Source organism: Oncorhynchus kisutch, linkage group LG15, assembly GCF_002021735.2.
Source record: "Oncorhynchus kisutch isolate 150728-3 linkage group LG15, Okis_V2, whole genome shotgun sequence".
In the NCBI taxonomy this organism is placed as follows: Eukaryota; Metazoa; Chordata; class Actinopteri; order Salmoniformes; family Salmonidae; genus Oncorhynchus; species Oncorhynchus kisutch.
The window spans coordinates 68,468,892-68,487,633 of NC_034188.2; the positions used below are offsets into that span (position 1 = coordinate 68,468,892).

The 18,742-nt window shown below is 43.9% G+C and overlaps 1 protein-coding gene across 2 annotated transcripts; it reads left to right on the forward strand.

Moving 5' to 3' along the window:
• Positions 1–774: 774 nt before the first annotated feature.
• Positions 775–18,283, forward strand: LOC109905780 (bromodomain and WD repeat-containing protein 3). Of its 2 annotated transcripts, none has more exons than XM_020503376.2 (41): positions 775–996; positions 1,098–1,156; positions 1,263–1,292; positions 1,510–1,569; positions 2,490–2,640; positions 2,765–2,863; positions 3,035–3,195; positions 3,279–3,500; positions 3,913–4,013; positions 4,107–4,177; positions 4,424–4,524; positions 4,696–4,736; positions 5,033–5,134; positions 5,226–5,379; positions 7,001–7,135; positions 7,226–7,354; positions 7,444–7,669; positions 7,782–7,970; positions 8,174–8,363; positions 8,533–8,623; positions 8,725–8,868; positions 8,989–9,059; positions 9,167–9,383; positions 9,516–9,632; positions 9,872–9,979; positions 10,131–10,255; positions 11,950–12,032; positions 12,145–12,256; positions 12,376–12,437; positions 12,526–12,681; positions 12,825–13,071; positions 13,160–13,229; positions 13,317–13,364; positions 13,486–13,611; positions 13,696–13,848; positions 14,029–14,198; positions 14,306–14,601; positions 14,700–14,855; positions 15,061–15,351; positions 15,489–15,644; positions 15,761–18,283. In XM_020503376.2, exons 1-41 carry the CDS (start codon positions 960–962, stop codon positions 17,152–17,154), a joined length of 6,651 nt encoding a protein of 2,216 aa, XP_020358965.1. In that variant the 5' UTR covers positions 775–959; the 3' UTR covers positions 17,155–18,283. The 2 variants fall into 2 exon arrangements, with proteins under 2 accessions (XP_020358965.1, XP_020358966.1); XM_020503377.2 differs by having other exon boundaries at positions 15,489–15,638; positions 15,761–18,277.
• Positions 18,284–18,742: the final 459 nt, after the last annotated feature.

Consider the following 18,742-nt stretch of genomic DNA (forward strand, 5'->3'; position numbering starts at 1 on the left):
TCCTGAAAGGATGCAGCTGATGTCAGTGACAACTTGCATATTCGAATAGTATCCATCATTTTTGCGTTTTAACTAACCTTAGCCTAATTATCATAACCTGCTACGTTTGCTAAATTAAGTCTCCTGACCTGCTACGAAAAGGCTCTTCTGGCAGCGAATTATCCCATCTAGTCAAGACTCCTCAAATGCGAGTGCCGGATGGGATAGACGGACTCCACATCCGAGACTAGAACAATATACTGTATTTACATGATGTAAGAAGCGGGTCTATCATGTCATATCTCCAGACAAATGTAAAAAATATTTTTTTGTCAACTACAGTATTTCGCCAATTTGTCAATGCAATTGAAGCCTACTATGCAACGCACAGGCTGATAATGCATCGTTCTCGTCAGCATTGCATGGCCCGTTTGTCTATACACCACACATGTTTTTCTTTACAGTTGAGTTATTGAAACAAAGCCTAAGTAGTGAAGCGATGTAAGTGCACTAGAGACTAATCGCACAGAGTAAAATGAAGGATAATAAAACGTGACAGATTTGTCTCGCTAACACGTGACGTCATCAACAAGACACGACCTTGTCGAAGAAAAGACAACAGTGCGGTCTTTAAACTATAATTCCGCATATAGAAACAACTTTATTTACATTGATCCAAAGCTTTCGAATGTATTTAAATATAATATTAGTGCAATTAGCGGCCGAGCTTCGCTTTGTCTTTGTAGTCGAACAAAATTGTAAGTTGTTCCCCACCCCCTATTTCCTCTGCTGTGGCGGAAGTAACTAGTATTGCTGAGGCCTCATCCTTCCAATGGCGACTGAAAACAGGCTGATTAGAAAGCGGGAGCAACCGTGGAGGGGGTCAGAGCAGTGTAACCGAAATTAAATAAATATATCATACTCTCACTAGTCATAAAGTTAGTTTACAATTGTACACCAACCAAATCACGGCTGATTCAATGGCCAAAAGTCGGAATATTTCTCTCCTTGAATCGGGTAAGGCGCATATAGTTGCCTAATTCATTGCTTAAATTATAGATAAAGCTTGATTTAATTGATATCCAATTGTGGTACTATTTTCTGCTATTCACTTACAGAGCTATATTACCTAATTTCACGTTTTCTGACAACGGGTCCATGTCGGAGAGCGGCTGAGGTAAATTGGCGTGCCTTATTGACAATTTCTTACTATTCAACATTTTTGGCGAATAGTAAATGAAAGCAGCACATTCGAAACACCTATTTGTTTTAATCAATTGCAGGTTCTAGCGAGCGAACTAGAAGAATATCAGGTGTGTATTCCGGCAGCAGCGGCGTTCTGCAGTCGATGTATGTAGCTAGCGATCCCGATTGGACTGGAACGTAGAACTTGTCTCACTCACGACTTTTAATGCTTCTCTGACCGCCTCACTCGTTTGACATCACACGTTTTTACTAACTTAATTTCTGGCAGTGTTTCTAGCATCTTCAGTGTTGTGATTTACACTAATGCGCACCATTTTTGGATAGCTTTTACCCTGCAGATTAGACTGGCAAGGACATGAACATCCAAGATCTTACGAAGATTTGGTAAGTCTATAATCAATAGATGTAAACTCATTGTCGAATATCTGTTATTGTTGAATGACAACCACGTTGTGTGTCCATGCTTGGTCCATTTACTCTTTGTTCAATCAGATTTAATCGTTGTTACATTGTTGTTGCATAATAAACAGATTTTTAACTTTTACCGGTATGTAGGATTACGTATTTTCGTATGTGTCGAAAGCTTGACACTAGTATAGAAACAAAATTGATATAGCATTTATAAATATATCTGTTGTACTGCAGATTGGGTGGGGACTCTTGTGGTTCTGGCTACGTCAGGACACCACTGTTGACCAATCCACGCCCTAGAAAGGCTGTCGTTGCGCTATTTTTCTTGTGACCTGTGTTGTGATTCGTCCGTTGATGAATGTGTTTTACATAAAACGTTCTGCCCACAAGGAATGTAGCACACTGGTGGAACGAGATCAGGTGTACATGAAGAACCCTAGTTATGTCAGTTATGTTTTTTTGCCCCTAGAAAAATTAAGAAATGTATATTTTGTTACAATGCCACTGGCTGACAGTGTACTGAAATATTAGACAAAGTCTTTGATCTAAATAATAAATAGACAATGTGGTTGCAGTACTGTAGTTTTGTGATTCCTGGTGTCATCATTGTTTACATTTTTTAAATTGTAGTCATTTATCAGATGCGCCAGAGCGATTTACAAGAGCAATTAGGGTTAAGTGCCTTGCTCAAGGGCACAACAACAGATTTGTCACCTAGTCTGCTCTGGGATTCGAACCAGCGACCTTTCGGTTACTGGCCCAACACTCTTGACTGCTACCCAACCTACAAATGTTGTGATGGCTTGAGGAACAAAGCATAAATATTGGTTTAACTTGTAACAATGAAAGCTGGATGAGTCATTCTGCTCATCACACTATGTTTGATCCCCTAGGTTGCATCCAACAGACACATTGCACCTGACCATTTGCTGCAGATCTGTAAGCAGATTGGGCCGATTCTGGACAAAGAGGTGCCATCATGTGTTCCAGGCGTACATTCCCTACTGGGAACTGGGAGGCAGTCCTTACTCAGAACATCAAAAGGTGTTCAACTTTACATGTCTTGTTTGAGCGTGAATTCTAAATGTATACATCAGCAACTATTCTTTCTGGAATCGAATTGTAAAATTAAATTATTAAATAGCCTTTTTATTTCCACCTCTTCCAGATTACGGCAATGTTCGGAGGAAAGGCTCATCATTTGCTACCCTGCACAGAGGGAGACCACCAGAGATGCATTTGACCTGCAGGGATCCTCCAAATCTAGGTTGGTGTTCTCTGACACAGGATTGACATGCTCATAGGATTATTTTCTATTTATGCCGGTACTGTAAATGCAATGTGTGCTTATAACTCAACACGTGTTGTTGTTTTCTGTTAACATGATTCTGTTATTATCATGTTTGGACTCTAAATCATAGTGTTTTGTCCATCACAGTGGAGGTGTACAGAGGAAGGGAGCTAACCGGTACTCAACGGTTCAGCGCTGTGAACCCTGTGAGCAACTATCAGCACATGCGGATGCACAGGAGGATTCTGGGTCATCTGTCTGCAGTCTACTGCATCGCTTTTGATCGAACCGGTCTCAGGATTTTCACTGTGAGTCATCATAAAGATCAAGTTCTTGTGGGAAATCATTTTAGGCTCATCACTTTATCTAGCTTATCAAATCTACTTTCAAGGGCTCGGATGACTGCTTGGTGAAAATATGGTCTTCGTTTGACGGGAGGCTGCACTCCACCCTGAGAGGACATTCTGCTGAGATCTCGGACCTGGCTGTCAGCTTTGAGAATACCTTGATGGCAGCTGGCAGCTGTGACAAAACCATCCGAGTGTGGTGCCTTCGTACCTGTGCCCCTATGGCTGTCCTACAGGGGCACAGTGGGTCCATTACCTCCCTACAGGTAGGCGCTTCTATCTTCCTCCAACACCCTTATTATGTTTTTATCTGACTAATGTTAGCCGGGCAAAGAGTATGTAAGCTAATGCTGTCCACAGTTTTGCTAATGTAGAAAACCATGCAACAGTATAATGTGGTAACTGCACACATCTCTTTTTATCCCATTTTGTACATAATGTTGTGAAATCTGTTGTGAATGTAACGTTTAAAACATTTAAAACTGCCTTAATTTTGCTGGACCCCAGGAAGAGTAGCTGAGAGTAGCTGAATGGGGATCAATAAATACAAATACTAAACCTGGTTAGCTTCAGAAGCTCACATTGGACCACTAGTGTGTTGCTCTCAGTATAGATGTGGGTGCATAAGTCTGTCTATCTGGAACATCATTTAACTGGGTGAATTACATCTGTCCTCAGTTCTCACCATTTGCCAAGGGCTCAAAGAGATACCTGGTGTCCACTGGAACTGATGCAACAATCTGCTTTTGGCAGTGGGATGTCAATAACATCAATTTCAGGTGAGTTTCAATTGCTGGTAATTTGATCAAGATAATAATTGCATCCTGAAAATTACATCATAAGTCTGAAACATTTACACTCTGTTTGTAAAGTGATCGCCCGCAGAAGTTTACAGAGCGACCCAGGCCGGGGGTTCAGATGGTGTGCTCATCATTCAGTCCAGGTAATGATGTCAAGGTAGCAGTTGTGTAAAAGAATGCTTTGGATCTTTAAATACATTCCTACAAATTGATCATAGGGTACCTATTACACTCACCATAGCTGATACAATTTTCAACCAATGTATTGATCCAGATTTTTACCTCAACAACTGTTACAAGTATAAGCTACTCTAACATGGGTATAGAGAGACTCTAAACCAAATTGGGATACATTTATTGTAATTTTTGTGTTTTATAAAACATTTTAGGTGGCATGTTCTTAGCGACGGGAAGTACTGATGATGTCATCAGAATATATTACCTGGGAGTTGGGAACCCTGAAAAAATATCAGAGCTTCATGAACACACGGTAAGATCCCTTGAAGATAAACCATCAAATAGCAGCAAAAAGCTGAACACAAGAAAATAATGAGTTCCTAAAAAAATCATTAAATCCATTCAAGCTTTAATTTACAATAAATACAAAAAACATTGATGTAATATTCTAATCATTGTTGTCAATATATGTTCTCATTTTTAGGACAAGGTCGACAGCATCCAATTTTGCCACTCAGGAGAAAGGTATGATCAATGTGATTTGTTGAAGCACTCACCTTAGCCCAACAGTTTTTTACTTTATAACATAAGGAATCATGAGGATTGTCTAGAGCAGTGGTTCCCAACCTTTTTCGCTCACTGTATCACTGAGTTTTGCTCTGCCTGGAGTACCCCTGAAGTACCCCCTCATTTGCATTTTACCAGTAAGCCTATGGTCTCATGAGACTTATCAAGTACCTCTTGTGCATAAGCCAACCCCCCCCTGGGACCCTTGTACCACTGGTCTAGAGTTTATTGTCTTGGTTTGCCTCGTCTCGTAGGTTTGTGAGTGGCAGTCGAGATGGCACAGCACGCATCTGGAGGCTGACTCAGCGTCAGCAGTGGAGGAGCCTTCTTCTCAATATGAACGCCACTCTACCAGGGTAAGGAATGAACAGCTTGACGGCACCATTACATACACCTACACATGCTTGTATTTATGTTTTCCTCCTTTCATATCGACTTTCTCCTCAGCTCGGAACACACAACCAATGAGGAAAGCTTTTTCAAGCCCAAGGTCACCATGGTAGCGTGGGATCGCCATGACAACTCAGTAATCACAGCCGTCAACAACCATATCCTAAAAGTGTGGAACTCCTACACGGGCCAGCTGCTACATATCCTTAATGTAGGAGCAACCACATTCTCTTACATTCCATTTTCGTGAACATTCTGTTTCACAAAGATAACTGAGGACATTTTGTATCTGTAACCACTAGTAGTGTAGATTGCCATCCTTCAACTGCAGTGCATTCGGGAAAGTCTTCAGGCCCCTTCACTTTTTCCACATTTTGTTACGTTACGGTCTTATTGTAAAATGTATTAAGTCGTCTTTTTTCCCCTCAATCTACACACAATACCCCATAATGACAAGGCGAAAACAGGTTTTTAGATTTTTTTTTGTGCAAATTTATTAAAAACAGATACCTTATGTACAAAGTATTCAGACCCTTTGCTATGAGACTTGAAATTGATTGGACATTATTTGGAATGGCTCACACCTGTCTATATAATGTCCTACATTTGACAGTGCATGTCAGAGCAAAAACCAAGCCATGTGTTCGAAGGAATTGTCCGTAGAGCTCCGAGACAGGATTGTGTCGAGGCACAGATCTGGGGAAGGGTACCAAAACATTTCTGCAGCATTGAAGGTCCCCAAGAACACAGTAGCCTCCATCATTCTTAAATGGAAGAAGTTCGGAACCACAAAGACTTCCTAGAGCTGGCCGCTCAGCCAAACTGAGCAATCGGGTGAGAAGGGCCTTGGTCAGGGAGGTGACCAAGAACCCAATGGTCACTTTGACAGAGCTACAGAGTTCCTCTGTGGAGATGGACATTCCAGAAGGACAACAATCTCTGCAGTACTCCACCAATCAGGCCTTTATAGTAGAAAGCCAGACGGAAGCCACTCCTCAGTAAAAGTCACATGACAGCCCGCTTGGAGTTTGCCAGAACATGATTCTCTCGTCTGCGGCAGGGACTGGGAGACTAGTCGGGATCGAGGGAAATATGAACAGAGCAAAGCACAGAGATTCTTGATGAAAACCCGCTCAGGACCTCAGACTGTTGCTAGGTTTCACCTTCCAACAGGACAATGTCCCTAAGCACACAGCCAAGACGATGCAGGAATGGCTTCGGGACAAGTCTTTGAATGTCCTTGAGTGGCCCGGACTTGAACCCGATCGAACATCTCTGGAGAGACCTGAAAATAGCTGTGCAGCGACACTCCCCATCCAACCTGATAGCGCTTGAGAGGATCTGCAGAGAAAAGTGGGAGAAACTTCCCAAATACAGGTGTGCCAAGCTTGTAGTGCGCTCAACAAAGTGCTGTGTAAAGGGTCTGAATACTTATGTAAATGTGATATTTCAGTTTATTTTGAATACATCTGCAGATATTTCTAAAAACCTGTTTTAGCTTTGTCATTATGGGGTATTGTGTGTAGATTGATGGGGGGGGAAATGATTCAACCTATTTTAGAATAAGGCTGCATGTAACAAAATGTGGAAAATGTGAAGAGGTCTGAATACTTCCGAATGCACTGTATTTGTATATGAAGAATAGTTGAAGTATAGTCCTAGATTCCTTGGTCAAGAGGACATTATAGTTCTACAGTTTTTTTCCCCCCTTGTCACTGTAAACATGCTTTTCGGGAACAGTTACTCAAATATTTTTGGTCAATGACTTGGTAAAATAGCTAAATACCATCAGACAGTGAGTTGACCTGACAGCTGTGTGATGCTCTGTACAGGGCCATGAGGCTGAGGTGTTTGTCCTGGAGCCTCACCCCTCAGATCCCAGGATCATGCTGTCTGCTGGCCACGACGGAAACGTCTTCATCTGGGACATCGTCCGGGGCACAAAGACACAGCACTACTTCAACATGGTGAGGAGGAGCCACACACCACAGAAGACTTAACAGTAACATCCATTCTCTCCAACTAACTCCATCTTGGTTGCTCTGTCTGCCCTACAGATTGAGGGCCAGGGTCATGGTGCTGTTTTTGACTGCAAGTTCACTCCCGATGGCCAGCGCTTTGCCTGCACAGACTCCCACGGCCATCTGGTCATATTTGGCTTTGGGAGCTCCAAGCCATATGAGAAAGTAAGGATGCAGCTCCTACTATATCTATGTATAAGAAAGAGTCCTCTATTCAATGGTTGGAGATTGACTGCTTGTCTGTCTTTGTCCAGCTTCCAGATCAGGTGTTTTTCCACACCGATTATCGCCCACTGATCCGTGACGCCAACGGCTTTGTGTTGGACGAGCAGACCCAGCAGGCACCCCACCTCATGCCCCCTCCCTTCCTGGTGGATGTGGATGGGAACCCCCACCCACCCAGATACCAGCGGCTGGTCCCCGGGAGGGAGAACATTGCAGACGAACACCTGGTGCCTCAGCTGGGATATGTCGCCACAAGTATGTTAACTACCTCATTACTTGACTACCTCATTACTTGACTATCTCAGTCTTCCTGCTTTGACCATATCTTTGAGTTAATTTGTCAAATTGTCCATGTTGTCCAACTCAGGTGATGGCGAGGTGATGGAGCAGGTCATCAGTCAGCTGACCACGGACCACGAGGAGGCCACGGCCAGACGCAGCGTTCTGGACGACGCCATCAGGCAGCTGCAGGAGCAGCAGGACAGGCAGAGCAGACCAGGGACACAGGCCCCAGCAGAGGCCCCTGCATTCCCAGCCCCCAGCACCCCACATAGAGGTACCAAGATAATGTTCCTAGCTCTCTTTTCCTTTCCATAAACTACCATTGCTCTTGGGCATGCTCAAATACTTCACATTCCTACATGATGATGATTAAGTACTCCATTGGAAATGGAAAATACCCCCTCATCCCTTATGGTTAAATTAATGATTGGGTCCTAGACAAGCAGTCATGTTGTCTTCCCTCCTCTCTGTACCCAGCATCAGTGAATGAGCGAGGTGCAGCTGAGGTGCAGTCGTCCCCTAACGTGGGTCTGCGGCGCAGTGGGCAGGTGGAAGGGGTGAGACAGATGCACCAGAATGCCCCTCGCAGCCAGATGGCCACGGAGCGGGACCTGCAGGCCTGGAGACGCAGAGTGGTGGTACCCGAGCTCTCATCCAGCGGGTACAGGTGAGACAGACATCCCTCTATTCCTCAAACAACGGGGGGAGATCATCTGTATAGTTTGTTATAAGACAAAAGGATGTCATTTATAAACAAGTCTACTCCTAAATGGTTAATCTCTAGAACATTATTCCTGAAATGCAAGTTGAAATTAAATGTGTAAATGATCTTGTAGTTGCCAGGATGACTTCCGAATTACAAAAGGAGAGGAGGAGATTGCCATATACAATGCAAAGAAACGACGTGTGACATACGGCAGTTGTAGAGTAAGTAGACATATTTATTCATTTAAAAATCATGACTGACCACAGGGATTTTAAAATGATACTGACGTCATACCTGCATTTCTGCTTTGCTTCTGCCTCAGGATGATTCTGAAGATGAGGTGCCTTGCATCAAACGAGCACAGTCTCGCAAAAAGCAAAAAGTCTTCCAGCAGAGCAAAGATGGGATTGTGGAAGAATTCATTGAGTTCTCCTGTGAGGAGGGAGAGGAGACTGCAACATCTGAGGTATATTCTACAAACCTGTGTGTTAAGAAATATCCTTTTGACATGTCCATTAAAGAATAACAAGCTATTTGGAATATTGGTGAAAGAGGTCAATCTTGCAATCTCCTTCCCCACCTCTAGGACCATGAGATGGACAGCAGTGAACTGGATTCATCCAATGAGGAAGAGGAATGGAAAAGTGACAGTTCAAGGTACAGATAAGCTATTTGCTTCTCTTGATTCCTTGCAAAGGGGTACATTGCGTATGTCATATTGTCATTTCGCTTAATGTGAACATAACTTATGTTGCCCATGACAGCCACTCGTCCAGTGAGTACTCTGACTGGACAGCAGACGCTGGGATTAACCTGCAGCCCTCCACTCCCGTGTCATCACGGAAACGAGTTCGGCGCCAGCTTAGCAGCTCGGAGGAAGATAACGAGGAGGAAGAGGAGAAGCAGCAAAGTGACGAGGAAGAACGACCTCCTCAGACTAGCAAGCAGAAATCCAAGAAGCCCAAAAGCAAGATGCCCAAGGTTAGCCACTGTACTAACCTGCATATTTTGTTTATGTCAATGCTTGTATCCTGCTCTCGTATGACAAAAAGTAGTTTCACTTCCCTATTGAATATTAAATCAATCTTATGTAATTGTACATGTGTATCACAGTGGCCTAAAGCCAGGCCGTCGATGAACAGAGAAGTGTCCAACGAGTTCAGACCCTCAACGTGGATCACTGATGTCGTTCCCAGGAAGTCTCCCTTCGTTCCCCAGATGGGGGATGAGGTACGTGACTGTGGACCATATGGCTTCCCTACTGTTGTGTGCATCTTTGGGGTTGAAATCAGGAGGCTGGTGGGAGGAGCTATAGGTATTGATTAAATGGAACGGTATCAAACATATGGAAACCAATTTTGACCCCGTTCCATTAATTCCATTCCAGCTGTTTCAATGAGCCTGTCCTCGTATAGCTCCCCCCACCAGCCCCCTCTGGTCTAATTAATGTTACCCTCTCTCTCCCTCAGGTAATCTATTTCCGCCAGGGTCACGAGGCGTATGTGGAGGCAGTGAACAGGAACAACCTGTACCCCATTAACATGGAGAAACAGCCCTGGAGGAAGATGGAGCTGAGGGTAAGAACATCATATCCACTCTGCTCCAAACTAGGAAACAGATAAATCTGTCTTCTGCCGATGCAGTAGAAAATGGGTTAGTGTGTTGACAGGGCCAGTGTCTGAAAGGACATTGTTGAAGAGTAACTTGAAATTCTCCTTCTCTCTACAGGACCAAGAGTTTGTTAAAATAACTGGGATCAAGTATGAAGTATGCCCTCCGACACTGTGCCGCCTGAAACTGACGCTCATTGACCATGGCACGGGCAAAATCACAGACAAATCATTTTATGTCAAGTAAATGATGCAACCACTTCAAAGTGTCTAACATTGAAGATACAGTGGGGAGAACAAGTATTTGATACACTGACCATTTTGCAGGTTTTCCTACTTGTAGAGGTATGTAGAGGTCTGTCATTTTTATCATAGGTACACTTCAACTGTGAGAGACGGAATCTAAAACAAAAATCCTGAAAATCACATTGTATGATTTTTAAGTAATTAATTTGCATTTTATTGCATGACATAAGTATTTGATCACCTACCAACCAGTAAGAATTCTGGCTCTCACAGACCTGTTAGTTTTTCTTGAAGAAGCCCTCCTGTTCTCTACTCATTACTTATATTAACTGCACCTGTTTGAACTCGTTACTTGTATAAAAGACACCTGTCCACACACTCAATCAAACAGACTCCAACCTCTCCACAATGGCCAAGACCAGAGAGCTGTGTAAGGACATCAGGGATAAAATTGTAGACCTGCACAAGGCTGGGATGGACTACAGGACAATAGGCAAGCAGCTTGGTGAGAAGGCAACAACTGTTGGCGCAATTATTAGAAAATGGAAGAAGTTCAAGATGACGGTCAATCACCCTCAGTCTGGGGCTCCATGCAAGATCTCACCCCGTGGGGCATCAATGATCATGAGGAAGGTGAGGAATCAGCCCAGAACTACACAGCAGGACCTGGTCAATGACCTGAAGAGAGCTGGGACCACAGTCTCAAAGAGAACCAATATTAACACACTACGCCATCATGGATTAAAATCCTGCAGCGCACGCAAGGTCCCCCTGCTCAAGCCAGCGCATGTCCAGGCCCGTCTGAAGTTTGCCAATGACCATCTGGATGACCCAGAGGAGGAATGGGAGAAGGTCATGTGGTCTGATGAGACAAAAATAGAGCTTTTTGGTCTAAACTCCACTCGCTGTGTTTGGAGGAAGAAGAAGGATGAGTACAACCCCAAGAGCACCATCCCAACCGTGAAGCATGGAGGTGGAAACATCATTCTTTGGGGATGCTTTTCTGCAAAGGGAACAGGACGACTGCACCGTATTGAGGGGAGGATGGATGGGGCTATGTATCGCGAGATCTTGGCCAACAACCTCCTTTCCTCAGAGTATTGAAGATGGGTCGTGGCTGGGTCTTCCAGTAGGACAACGACCCGAAACACGCAGCAAGGGCAACTAAGGAGTGGCTCCATAAGAAGCATCTCAAGGTCCTGGAGTGGCCTAGCCAGTCTCCAGACCTGAACCCAATACAAAATCTTTGGAGGGAGCTGAAAGTCCCGAAACCTGAAGGATCTGGAGAAGGTCTGTATGGAGGAGTGGGCCAAAATCCCTGCTGCAGTGTGTGCAAACCTGGTCAAGAATTACAGGAAGTGTATGACCTCTGTAATTGCAAACACAGGTTTCTGTACCAAATATTAAGTTCTGCTTTTCTGATGTATCAAATACTTATGTCATGCAATAAATTGCAAATTAGTTACTTAAAAATCATAATGTTGATTTTCAGAATTTGTTTTAGATTCTGTCTCTCACAGTTGAAGTTTACTTATGATAAAAATTACAGACCTCTACATGCTTTGTAAGTAGGAAACACTGCCGAATTTGCAGGTTATCAAATATTTGTTCTCCCCACTGTACATGTACGTTTTTTACAGACATTACCAGAGACATTTGTTAACTTTGGACTTCTGTACGCCTCCCCTCAGGTACCATGACATGCCGGATGTGATTGACTTCCTCGTGCTTCGGCAGAGTTATGACGAAGCACGCAGTAGAGTCTGGCAGCCAAGTAAGTTAACTACTCAAGGTAGAGTAATGCGTGAGATAAATAGGTCAACATTTTCGAAGCAATATTTTCTGCATTTCCCCCCCATCTAAAATGGTATTATTCCTCACTGCAGATGACAGATTCCGGTCTGTAATAGATGATGCCTGGTGGTTTGGGATCATTGTTTGTCAGGAGCCATACCAGCTTGAATATCCGGACAGTCATTTCCAGTGCTTCAAAGTCAGGTGAGAATGTATGATCGGATCTGCGTTGTTGGAAACCAGTCAAAATGGTCTCACAACGGTTGATACCTTCTGCGGTGGATTGCATGCTTCTAACCTGCTTGGTTTTGCTTTGTTGCCAGATGGGACAATGGCGAAATGGAGAAGCTAAGTCCTTGGGATGTGGAAGCTATTCCAGAGGATGGTAATTTAACAGACTCTGTTGTTGAAAATGTTTCATTCTAGGACAGAGGTACTGTATGGTAACAATGGTGTGTGTCTGTGCTCTTCAGCCCAGCAACCTGAGTGTGTAGGTGGAGGGGTTCCAGTGACAGCAGAGGAGATGAGAGAGGTCATGTATAAACCCCAGACAGGAGAGTGGGGTGAGAGGAGTAGAGACGACGAGTGTGAACGCATCATAGCAGGCATTGAGCAACTTATCACCGTCGGTAAGAACACTCACCTCACCACTGCATTTTGGTACTATTTCATCCTCAGCAGACCTCGGATTGTATACCATTCCTAGATGGGCTAGTGAGGTTTTGAATTTCAAATTCACAGTACTTCTGATTTTGTTATTTTTTATTTACAGATATTGTAGCCCCATTTTCTGGCCCGGTGGACATAGTTCAGTACCCAACCTACTGCACGGTGATAGCCTTCCCTACAGACCTGAGCACCATCAGACTGAGACTTATAAATAGGTTCTACAGGCGACTGTCCTCTTTAGTTTGGGATGCCAGGTACATTGTGCACAACGCCCGGACCTTCAATGAGCCAAGGAGCAAGATAGCCCATTCAGCAAAACTTATCACAGATGTCCTGCTAAAATTTATCAAGTGAGTTGTCCAAGTGTTATTGAGCTTTAACTTATACAGATAAGTTGTTAAATACAGATACATTTATGTTGCTTTTTTATTTCCTCAGTCGACCTAGCTGTACAGATATTATGGAGATCTACAGTGCTATTGAAGACATGGACTATACGGATGACGAGGTAAATCAGGGTTGATCATCAAATCATTCACACCTTGCTGTGTAACTTTTGGGTTGAACTGATATTGATTTGAATGTCCATTCCCAGGACCTGGAAGAGGCACCAGGCCCCTCTTCTGGACACAGACTGCGTCAGGTAAGTAATGAATGATGATGTAAAAACCAGAACATCTTTGTCTTAAAATCAGCAATAAAAATTTAGGGAAGTGGCTGGGATGTTGTCTTATATCTTATGTATGAGTCTCCCTTCACCCCAGCGCTCTGTGGAGACTGTACCTGACCAGGACTCCTGGAAGGGGCAGTGCAAGCGCCTGATGAACTATGTCTTTGAGTGTGAGGACTCCGAGCCCTTCAGAAAGCCTGTGGATCCTACCTCTTACCCAGTAAGAGAACACAGAGTTCTACTGTAATAATGACTCTGGCTTTGACAGAACTGTTGATCTAATGTGGCTCATGTCTGTTTGCAGGACTACCTTAACATCATTGACACTCCCATGGACTTTGGGACTGTGAAGGGGACCCTTGAGGAGGACCGCTATGAAAACCCCATGGAGCTCTGCAAAGACATACGTCTGATATTTGCCAATGCTAAAGCCTTCACGCCAAACAAACGCTCAAAGGTATTTCCGCTCTTGCATTTCCAAACCATACAAGCGATTCCAGTGTAAGAAATTCAGCACTCTTCTATTGAGTTGATCTTCATTTGACATTGGTCAGGCTCTGGATTGTCATCAATCTAGGTACTAGGACCTGATGCCAAGTTGCTGTGCTCTACAGATTTTTATCTCCTCTGTCCCCAGATCTACAGTATGACTTTGCGGCTCTCTGCATTCTTCGAAGAGCGAATCAGAACAATCATATCGCAATACAAAACTGCCGTCAAGAGCAGCGAGAAGCTCCGCCGCAGCCAGAGGTTCCGGAAGAAGCTTCAGCACCACGAGTCTACTGTACCCAGCACTAACACCACAAGGTAGGCCTCACTTCTACTGCCCACAGACCTCATTGGGCTTAAGGAAATGTACTTGTGTGGTCCACAGGACCTACAGCACTACTAATGATATTGTTCTTTCCCTTCAGCCAAAAGAGGGCTGCTCTAAAAACTCAGGAAAAAGTGGAAGTGGCGTCAACAACTAAATCTACCTCAGCCAAAGTGTCTGCTACCGAGAGAACCAGGAGAAGGAACCAAAGCAGTGACAGCTCAGGCCACAGCTCTTCTGAAGCCTCCTCAGGGTCAGACTCTGAGATTGAGAGTGAGTTATCTATGAGTGACTCTGAAGAGGAGAAACTCCCGGGGTCCTCACGGCACCATCACAGCAGAGAGACCAGGGGAACCAGAAGAGTCACCAGGAACAAGGGGGCAAAGAAGAAAAAAAGTTAGGATTTCACATAAATCTGGTAGAAGGCAGTTTGCAAGACATCCCTTAGTCTCTGTCCCTCTAATAAAATCCCTGTTTTTGACGTTTTATTTCAGTTGCCGAGAGCGAGGAAGAGTCCTCCAATGAGGGGGAGGAGAGTGAGGACGGTGGGAAGTTGTCAAACTCTTTGTCTCGTCAATTCCCAATTAGGACCAGCAGCAGGAGCACCAGGCTGACCAGGAACAATGCTGTTGCCCATAGGAAACAGCCAGGTAAACACCATCACACCATAGAGCAGGTAAAAGGAGAGGTCACTCGAGCAGGGAGTGGTCAGGCAAATGCCCTTACAGATGAAGAAAAATGCACAGACAACTGTCCTTATGGTTAAAGGTCTGAACTGCCTGTGGGAGCAGATATTTTTTTAGTTATTATATGATTATTAGCCATTTAAAATGTTGCTGCTCTGTGTGTGTCCAGAGAGGGGTGCCCAGAGAGACGGGCGAGAGAGACGGCTAAGCAGCGAATCTGAGAGATCACCATCCCAGGTTACAGACACTTACAGGGAGGAGGATGAGGAGGAGAATGTGGGCCGCAGGACAATGAAAAGGAAGACTGCCAGAGCGGCCGTCAACAAGATGAAGCTTCTGGAAGCCTCTGAGGAAGAGGATAAACAAAGGAGTAAAAGCAGCCGCCATGCGACCCGAGTCAGCAAACGCACTACCGTGATCCAGAGCAGCTCTGAATCCGAGGAGCAGTCATCAGCACAGAGTGAGCACACAGTCAGCTTAGACTGGTTTGGATAAACTTTTATTGTTCATGGATCTACTGTACCAGAGCCACAAAAGGGTGCATTCATTGAAAAAACATTTAACACTGTTGGGTAACATATGCTTTCTTTCCCCTAGGTTCTAAAAAAGACAAGGATTCATTGGGTGATTGGGAGAACAATGAGGACAGTATTGAGAGTGAAGCCTCATCCTCTCGTTGTCATCAGAATGGAGAGAGTACGAACTCCAGCAGCCGCAGAACGACCAGACAAGCTGCAGAGACTGGTGGTAAGGGTAAGAGCTACAGGCATACTGTAGATGCTTTCAGTCATGGATACTTTCTCTGCCTTATCTCCAAGTTCAGTCATTTGTTGCTGTAGTGTTAATGTTTGTATTTATCTCTATTTCAGATGATTTGTCTCATGTAAATGGGAACAGCACAAAACATGACAGTACTTCTGAGGAGGAGAGCTCTGATGGTGAAGAAGAGGAAGAAATAGAGGAAGAAGCTGTTGAGTCTCAGAAGTCCTCCAGAAGCTTGACAACCGCTGCAGTGAGTAAAATTAGAACTTGCATTACCAGTTATATGGCGGAAGAGAAATCTGGCTCCAGAAAGAGAAGGCACAAACCTCTGGCAAGCTCTGACGAGGAATACCGAGAACACTATACTCAAAAGCACCCTCACCAAAATGGGAGGAAGGTGGAGAAAGAACATGCTGAAGGCTCTGAGAAAAATAGTAAATTGCATTCAAAAAGCCAAGAACAAACATCTGCCTCAACCCACAAACAGGATGTCCCCGAATCAGAGGAACTCAGTGACACTCCAAAGAGATCAAGCTCTCACAAAAAAAGAGTGAGGTCTGAGGAGGAGGAAGAAGACAGCAACCACTCAGATAATGAATCTAAGGGAGAATCCAATAAACGTCAGTTGCGAAACAACAACAAACCCAAAAGACAGAGTCACAGTGACTCTGTTTCAGAGAGCGAGGAGGAAGTTGTACCCAACAGGAGAGCAAGGAGAAAACAACTGCGTGCTTCCTCAGAGGAAGAATCTGATGGGAAGGAGAAGCATAGCCCTAGCAGGCGGCCTTGCCTTCGAGCCCAACCAAAAAAGAAATACATCAATGAAGACTCTGAGGAGGACTTGAACTCAGAGATGCAAGGCAGTTGTAAGAATGGGAATAGCAATGCTGTTTCAGATAAAGGACATCAACGCAACCGAAAAGCTTCCCCAGCTACAACAAAACAGTCTTCCAAGAGAAAATGCATTTACACCTCAGACTCCTCAGACAACCCTTATGAAAAGAAACGGTGCATGCCCATGGCTAAGAGCTACTGCGAAGATGAGGGCGAGAGGGAAACAAAAAGATCCAACTACAAGTATCCCAAGAAGGAATCTAGATCCAAGTCTGAACCTGAGGACTGTAGTAGTCAGGAAGACACCTCTTCCCACCAAGGGTCAGAGGAGGAGGAGGTTGAGTGTCCAAGGGGGAAGAGACATTTGGAGCAACACAAAGGCAAGCGAAAGGAACGCTGCAGCAGCAGTGCCCACAGTTCTGCCTCTGAAAGCGAGGAGGACGAAGAGTCCGCTACCAGCTCAGGGACCCAGAGCAGTCCAAAGAGAAAAAAACACAACAGGAGGTCAAGGGTCAGCGACAAGGGTGCCGCCCGACAACACCGGAGGGACCCCTCTGAGGCAGACAGTGACCAGTCGTATGCAGAATTCCAGAGAGGAGAGTGTGGAACGCGTATCAAGACCCGAAACCGTGGCAAACGAACGGTGACATATCACGACAGCGAATGAAGGCTTAGCCAGAGAGACTAACTGGAGACCTTGAAGACACTTGATCGCCATAATAAAGGTAGTAGCACTGGAGCTTTTTCAAGAGGAAATGCTGTGAATCTGTTTCATTCAGGGATATTTATATTTTCTATGAAAAAAAAAAAAAGAGTAGTTTTATAAAATATAGCGCAAACCACCTCCAATTCTGCTTTTGTGATTTGGCCAGCTAAATAACTGTTCCGGGGAGCATTGTCAGCTTGGGTGCTATCTTAATATACCTCTGTTTAATCAAGCATATTTTGCTGGCTTGCACTAAGAAACACACTGTAAAGAGGTATTTCATACACTAGTTTCACATTAGGAACTCAGGGGTCAACTAAGTTTACTGTAGTCTCAGCCATTCAGTCTTGGGAGCTAGAGTAGGTAGGGACAATAAACATTTCCAGGATGGCGGTTTTAGTCAAAGCACACTTACTGAGACAACTAATCCACTTCACCGTCCTTTGTAAATCCACATGAATTATCCTTTACTGTATTGTGAGGTAACTTGTTTATGAGCCAAAATGTACAAATTTGAATTCCTAGTTTGTCCCCCCCCTTTGTTTTCAAATTTTTTTGGGGGGGGGGAGAAATATGTGTGGTGTGAATTCTAGTCATGGAATGAGGTGTAAATATATTTGGATTGACAATGGCATCTTTTGAAAGGTTTATGAGGATCACTCTGTAGCAAATGATTGCTTGTTTAAATTTGAGCATTAATTTCATTGGTATGTCATTACAATGCATTGTCTTGCCACATGTCACAAATTGGTACCCTTTTGCAAAGTACAGGAAACCAAAAAGTACTTATTGCAAAATACTGTGATTTCTCATATTGGGAAGACATTCTAGTGTTATGTACTCTCAGTATTACATTTATTTTCAGAGAGAACTTAACTGCATTTAACTTTTTGCCAGTCACAATTTAGTTATGTGTTGCGGCGGTCTTGAACTGTAATTGCATTGACATGTTTGCTAAATATTTTTCATACACTTTGATACAAACAGATTTCATAGAAAAATGTTACTGGTGGTTGTGGAGTACAAGAGGGCTGGTTTTTTTTCTGTTTTTATTTTCTTCTCGGTAATAAAGACATAAATTCAAGGCTCACTTTGTATGTGTTGTCAATGTCAATGCATTCTTAAACATTCCTTAAACTGAACAAAAATATAAACACCACTTCAAAGATTTTGCTGAGTTACAGTTCATATAAGAGGATCAGTCAATTGAAATAAATTCCATTAGGCCCTAATCTATAGATTTCACATGGCTGGGCAGGGGTGCAGCTGTGGGTGGCCCACCCACTGGGGAGCCAGGCCCAGACAATCTGAATGTGTTTTTCCCCACATAAAGGGCTTTATTACAGATAGTAGGCTTTTTGTGCATATGGAACATTGCTGGGATCTTTTATTTCAGCTCATGACACATGGGACTAACACTTTACATTTAATAAATCCCACTAATGCTGTGTGGATCAATGCTTTTGCCACCGTGTGGATTGTATTTGAAGCAGTAGTTCAAAAACTAAGTGGCAGCACCAATATATAATGCTGCGTTGATGTGCTAGTC

Excerpts from the sequence above, each read along its gene's own strand:
- LOC109905780 (XM_020503376.2), top strand. The coding sequence starts at position 960 with ATGGCCAAAAGTCGGAATATTTCTCTCCTTGAATCGG. Across the intron at positions 2,864-3,034 it reads CAGGGATCCTCCAAATCTAG|TGGAGGTGTACAGAGGAAGG; the intron begins GTTGGTGTTCTC and ends TGTCCATCACAG. Across the intron at positions 3,196-3,278 it reads CCGGTCTCAGGATTTTCACT|GGCTCGGATGACTGCTTGGT; the intron begins GTGAGTCATCAT and ends TCTACTTTCAAG.